At 40.4% G+C, this 7,197-nt stretch overlaps 1 protein-coding gene across 1 annotated transcript in view; it reads left to right on the top strand.

Moving 5' to 3' along the window:
- DHX36 (DEAH-box helicase 36) overlaps positions 1-7,197 on the top strand; it is a 38,866-nt gene that overhangs the window by 20,096 nt on the left and 11,573 nt on the right. Inside the window, exons 14-19 of the mRNA XM_025214795.1 lie at positions 369-433; positions 1,738-1,881; positions 2,510-2,627; positions 3,940-4,038; positions 5,068-5,241; positions 5,531-5,617. Coding sequence (XP_025070580.1) covers positions 369-433; positions 1,738-1,881; positions 2,510-2,627; positions 3,940-4,038; positions 5,068-5,241; positions 5,531-5,617 — 687 coding nt within the window. The remainder of the gene's footprint in view (positions 1-368; positions 434-1,737; positions 1,882-2,509; positions 2,628-3,939; positions 4,039-5,067; positions 5,242-5,530; positions 5,618-7,197) is intronic.

Here is a 7,197-nt window from a genome sequence, read left to right as displayed (position 1 = left end):
CCACACACACACACTCACACTCCTGTGGGACACTCCATCTACCCCACCATCTCAGCATTCACGAGCCACACCTGGTGCCTTGAGGTACGTAGAAAAAACATAGAAAGGTGCGTCTACGGCCGAATTGTTGAATCTCTCTGAATCGAATGGGAGGCTTCCAATTGGATTCGCAGAGATTAACGAGTCTCCTGATTGGATTCGGAATTTTGGCCACCGAATCGGGCCAAATCTCCTCTAAATCGAATCAACGACCAAAGCTTCGCACAGCCCTAGTGTGTACATTTGTTCGGATCTGGAAAACAACTGATTGACTATCCTTTGTTATTGGCAAATGCTTAAATAGGAATTAATAGACTCTGTATTTACAGGTTTTTAAAAAGACCCCTCCTGGAGTACGGAAAATTGTAATTGCAACCAACATAGCAGAGACCAGGTAAAATATTACATGTACCAGGGGTGACCAGACTTCAACGTAACGCAAGCAGCATAAATTTTGATTTATAAAATTAGAAGTATAAATCTGTTAAATAATATGGGGAATGTATTTTGCTATTTTTTACTATTGGTTTATAATGCTAAAAATAAATTTCTCTTCATAAATGTTCTTAGGTTCAATCAATCTTCTAAGCAGATTTCAAGGAAACAGTTCAGAGTATGGAATTGTCATAATGTTTCAAATCTGTTGCGTTTTGAAGCATCTGAGTTGCTTGTTTTTCTGGCAAGCTTTTTTTCAACCCCTCTTTTATTAACTTTTACTACTGCAAGGCCGAGAAAAGTGACTCAGACTTTTCCTTAAACAGTTATGGTGATAAACAATTTAACATTCCGCCCCAGGGTTTTTATTTGCGGTTTGTAACTCAAGGAGAAACAGTTGACGAAGATGTAGACTGAGTTGGAAGAGCTGATGGTTAAAATATGCTTTTACTTGTGCAAATATTATAGTCCAACTTTTTGTGTAAACTATTCTTGTTCATGGTAATCCCTTGTTGCCATGTTTGAACTTTCTAAACTTCAGTCCATAATTTTAAAAAGTTCTTTAAAACTAGGAAGTAGATTTTCCTGTCGTATAATGGGGAGGGTAACTCGTGCCAGGTTATTCTGGCTCTGATTCCTGCTAGAGCACCGAGTTATCCTTAAAAGGTTTGTGTAAGCATCGGGATGAGTTTAGAGCAAAATTTTGAAAACGTCTTATCATAGCTTAGTTATGAACGATGATCATGCTGCATTTTGTGTCCAAAACCACCCCCCCAAAAATTAAAGTGACAAGCCTCCCACACATACCACTACAGGCTGATGTTGTTGTTGTTGTTGTTGTTGTTTGGTTGGATTTTTGTGGGGGGGGGTTGTTTTTGTTTTTTTTGTTGGCAATGTTAAATCTATCGGTGCTTAATGTAATACTTGATTTATAGGTACTAAGTGTTTGCTGGAGAGCTGCTACAGTAGAGCAAGAGCTGTCTTTCTTGTAGTTTAAAAGAGTACAAAATGAAGGTTTTTAAAATGTGTGCAGAATTGCTGCTCAATTCTCTTTTAGATGTAGCAAGTACACATCTTTTGTTTTATAGATAGACCACTTAAAATAGCACTAATAACCTTGATAATTGTATGCGGTCCTTGAAACTAGTATAACTTGTAATTAATTTCTTTATGTAGAGATGAAGTATTAGTTGGTCTCTGTAGATGGGTACTTCTGTTCATATGTCAAAGATGTGACAAATGAAAACTTTTTATTTTTGACAGCATTACCATAGATGATGTTGTGTTTGTTATTGATGGAGGAAAAATAAAAGAAACTCATTTTGACACGCAGAACAACATTAGCACCCTGGCTGCTGAGTGGGTTAGTGATGCTAATGCCAAACAAAGGAAAGGCCGAGCAGGAAGGTAAGACAGATGGCTAATAGAAAAATTCTCATTTCAGTAATCTCTAAAAGGGAATCTAGTTGTGTGCTTTTGCACTCGAGTTGAGAACCTTGATGTTCAGTCAGTGAATATTAGAATATTCTAAAGCATGATTTGGCATAACTGTCTCTCTTTTACTGAAAGAATGACTGTGCTAAGTTTTAGGAACCTGATTTACTTTTGACAGCCTCTAAAGATGTTTTTCCTTTACAATAAAATACAATTAGTTAGGCATTGTCTTGCATCCGCTTGTTTTAGTAGGGTTTTGTTGTTTTTTTTTCATATTGACATCTCGTTAAATGAGGATGAACCGTGGAACCAAATATTTCTTAAAAGCAGTGTAATTTTGCAGTATATCATTGTAGCCCACATTTCTGGTCTGTGTTCCCCTTATTGTCACTGCTTCTTCATTAATCTTATCACCATTGTGGGATGTTTTCAGTGTTGCTCCTGTCATCTCAAATCTGAAATCTTGCAGTTGCTTTTACCTGTCTAAATAGCCCTTAATTATAGGTCCTTGAAATGTTTTTTGTAATACCATTTTAGACACTGTTTCCAGCTAGGTTAAGATGGAGGAAAAAAACATTCATACAGATCAAATATGTTACAGAGTCCAGCCTGGTCACTGTTTTCATCTATACAATGGTCTACGTGCCAGTCTTCTAGATGATTATCAGTTACCAGAAATCCTGAGGACGCCTTTGGAAGAACTCTGTCTACAAATCAAGGTGAATATCTGTTAGAGGGGTGAGTTGTTGTGAATGGCACTACGTATTAGAATTTTTTTTCTGAATGCAAAGGTAAAGAATTTGCCACTTGTATACTAAAGAAGTTAAATAACTCTGAGCCTGAGGCTGTCCTTTGCTTGGCATAGCAGAGTCCAGCTGATTTGAAAAAAGCTGTTTCAATTGTTTCTTTGAGGTATGATAGAGGGTAAAGACCAGAAAAAATTGTTTCCCAAATTTGTTAAAAAACAATAAAAACCAGACTCTGAAGTACATCAGTCAGAGAACTCCTTCTCCCCTGCCCCCCAATTTCTTTTCTTTTAATGTTTATTAGAATTAAGGGCCTCTCTAATCATGCAGGTAAAGGCATGAGAGGGATCTAAGGTGCAATCCATACAATCGTACTTCCTACCATGCCATATATGCCTGGCAGGAGGTATGATTGAGAGATCTCACATTAGATCCTGTTGTGCCTTAGCATGCTGTGACTGAGACATCACAGCAAGGTGCTGCCATGACCCAGTGTGCAGCTGCTATGCACTGCCTTCAGCTGTGTAATGCCTAGTCCCTGGTGTACCCCTGTGGTGGAAGTCCAGTGAACTGACGGGGCTCCCAGCTACTGGGCCAGACCCTGCTACATGTGTAAATTTATATCTGGTTAGCAATTAGCTATAAATTTATTGCTGGAAAATGTGTAACTTTATAGCTAGTCAGACCTTTTTATGCCACCATACTTAATTTGTGCATGTAGCTAATTTAAATTAATTGCACGATTAACCAGGTAATTGTGTGATTTACATATAGTATGTTGTGGTGGGGAAGGGGCTTACAGAACAAAATTGATGCAACAGACAGAAAAGGACTATGGGTTGCAGGATTTGCTGGCTTAGCCCCTTCTGTCATTACTGTTAATGTGGTGGGGGGTTTTTTGGGTTTTTTTTTTTTTTTTCTTTTCTTTTCTTTTTCTTCCTCTTCCATCTCCATACTTGGCAGTTTGCAGTGAAGTGTGTGTGACAATGAACAGTTCATGGATCTTAAATAAAAGCTGTTCAGTTCACAACTTAATCAACACAAGTTCCAGACATGCAACTTGGATGAGGAATGGATCCCTAAATATAAATAACGTTGCTAGTGCCTGTTTTATTATAACTTAGTGATTTTTCTGTGGGGAAGGGGGAATAGATCTGAGTGTATTCCTAGTGAAATTGAAACTTACTTAGTGAGTAGCACGTTAGTGGTCTGCAAATGTTCACAGTAACATAAAAATATTCACTTTTCGAGTCATATTTCTTGGACCTTGCATTTTTTCTTCCAGATCTTAAAGCTTGGGGGAATTGCTCATTTTCTAAGCAAATTAATGGATCCACCATCTCATGATGCTGTAATGTTGTCCATAAACCACCTAATGGAACTGGTAAGCATCTTCTGTTCCAGAACAAAACGATTCATTTGCTCAATATAGAGTCCTCTTACTAAGTTATCTTAAGATAATTCAGGTCTGGCTAGTACAGGTTTGGATTATTGAATTGGCTCAGATTCTTTTGGCTCTCCATACATCCAGACTATATTACACAGCAGTGTTGCTCAATCTTCTGGCCCCACAGGCTGGATGAGTGGCACAGGGTTAGTCTGCAGGCCAGTTTGGGCCCCATGCACTGCGATCAGGTCCTCTGCTGCCTCAGCCCAGCTTGCATGCTGAGATTAGACCCCATGCCTTTATACCCCTGGCTTACGTTTGCGATCATGCCCTGTGCCATGTAGCTGTTACTGGCTGGCCCTGTGCACCCTGACTGGGTCCCCTGCCACCTGAGCCTGACCTTATGCTGAGATTGAGCCTCGTTCTACCCTGTGCGCCCCATCTACCAGGCAGGGCCATGGGCTTGGAAATTTGGCAGCAGGAAAGCAGCAATTAAACCTGCCATTGTTTGCCTGCCGCCAAACTTTTGGATGCAGGAGAGTCCTGTGGGCTAAATTATGTATGGCTCTGTAAGCTGGATCTGGTTCTTGGGCTGGGGGTCGAGCACCCTGCTTAACAGCATTGGAATCGCTATAGTCTGCCTCTGAAATGGAGGGAAAGGACTTGGGGCTTTAAAAATAGGAATGTAACAAATTGAGAGAACAGAACATGGAAAAGTACCATAACCTATTTTAAAATTTTGTTCTAGACTCTTTCCATCTAGTATGGTATAGTAATACTATTTGATATTGGTGCTTTGTCTAATAATCTTTTAGCAATCGCAATAAATTCTAATTACAAGAAAGATTTGCTGTTTAATAAAGGTACAGATATTCTAGCTTTCAATGTAGAACATAAGTTAATTCACTAAAGAAATTCAAGTTTGCCGCCACCTTAGCTGTCATGCTTTCCTTCCAATCGCATCGTCTGCTTCCAAAAAAAAGTCTTCCTTGCGTAAGAACTGTGCGCTTTTTTTTTTCTTAACAGAATGCTTTGGATAGACAAGAGGAACTGACTCCACTAGGTGTCCATTTGGCACGATTGCCAGTTGAGCCGCATATTGGAAAAATGATTCTCTTTGGAGCTTTATTCTGTTGCTTAGATCCTGTGCTCACAATTGCAGCCAGTCTCAGCTTCAAGGATCCCTTTGTCATTCCACTGGTAAACTGTCTAAGATGATATTGCAGATGAAACTAAGACTTTTTGTTTATTTTAAATCTTTTAAAATAATATTTGATAAGGGTTGATTTCAATTTGACTTAAAATTTGTAGAACTGTTTCTGCCAATCTCTCGCTATGGTGTTGTCATTGCTATCCTGAATATTGAAGTAGCTCACTAAAGCTATTTTTATTTAAATAAAAAAACAGTTGGGAGAACAATAGCTTTTCAGAGTTGGGAGTATTTGGCATGTTTTAATTTTTTTATTGTGTGGGTTTTTTTTTCCTTTAGGGCAAAGAGAAAGTAGCAGATGCAAGGAGAAAGGAACTCTCAAAGAACACTAAGAGTGACCACCTAACCATTGTGAATGCTTTCACAGTAGGTACATTAGTATTAATATTCCGTTAGTCTTTGCAGTTGTAGGTGTTCAATTTAATTGAAGAAGCTTTTAATTATGTGATTCCTAATCAAAGCTGATTTCTGTACACTTATAAAGCATTTGTGCTTGACCTTTACTGTGACACAATGCCTTGCTAGTGATACAGAACTTTCTCTGGATTAATAGTAGCCTCATTTCCTGCCCATTGCTTTATTAAGGGGAAAGGAAGAATGGGTAAATTCACAGTTATGCTGCAGATGCCTAAATATTAGGGCTGTGTGAAATGGCAGCATTCCATTTCAAATTTTGTTTCGATTTGAAACAGGTGCTCCGTTTCGTTCCACTGACACAGTTTCACCGTTTCGACCCTGTTTTGACGTTTCGCCCATAGGATATAACGGGGAAGATCGAAACAGCCTATAACTTTGTCATTTCTGTCCTGATTTGGATGAAACTTGCAGGAATTCTTGCGCATTCTGAGGGCATGAAGCCTGCCAAGTTTCAAGGAGATAAGTGCAGCAGATTTGGGGAAACTGCACCCCAAATCTTGAAAGCAAAACTCATGTCATGTGTATTTGTTAAGCCACAGCGAGGTCAAAACTGCAGGCTTGCTAGCCCCTGCTGAGTCCATGAAGCCTGCCAGCTTTCAAGGAGATAGGTGCAGAGGTTCTGGAGCCCTGCACCTCTAGCTGCTGACAGACAAACTCGTGTCATGGGAGTTAGTTGTGGAACTGTGTCTGTCTTGGGGCAGAGGGGGGTGAAAACTGCAGGCCTGCTAGGCCCTGTTGCTGCCACGAAGCCTGCCATAGTACCTCACAATTGTTTAATGAACTTATTCTCAACACTCCTGTGAACTGGGAAGTGTAATTGCTCCATTTTACAGGTGATTAGTGTCTCGGCCGGGTGGAGCTGACCGAGGGGAAACGCTGGTTAATTAAGCGAACGTCAGGCGGGCTGGTGGATGGAGAAGCGAGACAGCGTATTGGTTTTATAAAGAAAGCTTTACTTACACTGCCGATGGTCACAGTGCAGGGAGGAAACTTGCTTGAGTTGCAGTTGCAGACAAACAAACACAAGTGAGATCTCTACCGAACCGAACCGAGATGAGTCGTCGATATACGACTCCACGAGCGCTTCTTCACACGGGGGATACGTCAAATTACACTATGACAGGGAGTGGCTAAGAGCTGATCAGGCCTCTCTGTCCTCCTCCAAGACACACGCGGAGTTTGCTAGGCTCCGCAGCGCGCTCAGAGTTCATCCACGAGATGGATGTGGAGTCCTCCAACTTGGGCAGAAACTTCTATAACCTTTTATACTGCTAGCGAGCCAATTGTTAGCTGCCACGTAGGAATAATTTAGAATCAGCCAATAATGAGGTACAAATTTGCATATGTGTGGTGGGAACTCTTTGCACCGGGGATTTCTCTCTGCAGCTGAGAAATCCACCGTGCAAAGAAAGCTCCATGTGGCGGGAAAATTCCAATGTGCCGAGGCACTAAAAATCATTCATAGATTCATAGATGTTAGGGTCGGAAGGGACCTCAATAGATCATTGAGTCTGACCCCCTGCATAAGC

Source organism: Alligator sinensis, unplaced genomic scaffold (genome assembly GCF_000455745.1).
Source record: "Alligator sinensis unplaced genomic scaffold, ASM45574v1 scaffold60_1, whole genome shotgun sequence".
In the NCBI taxonomy this organism is placed as follows: domain Eukaryota; kingdom Metazoa; phylum Chordata; order Crocodylia; family Alligatoridae; genus Alligator; species Alligator sinensis.
Note: the sequence above shows the minus strand (reverse complement) of the source record. Positions and strands in the feature narration are given on the sequence as shown.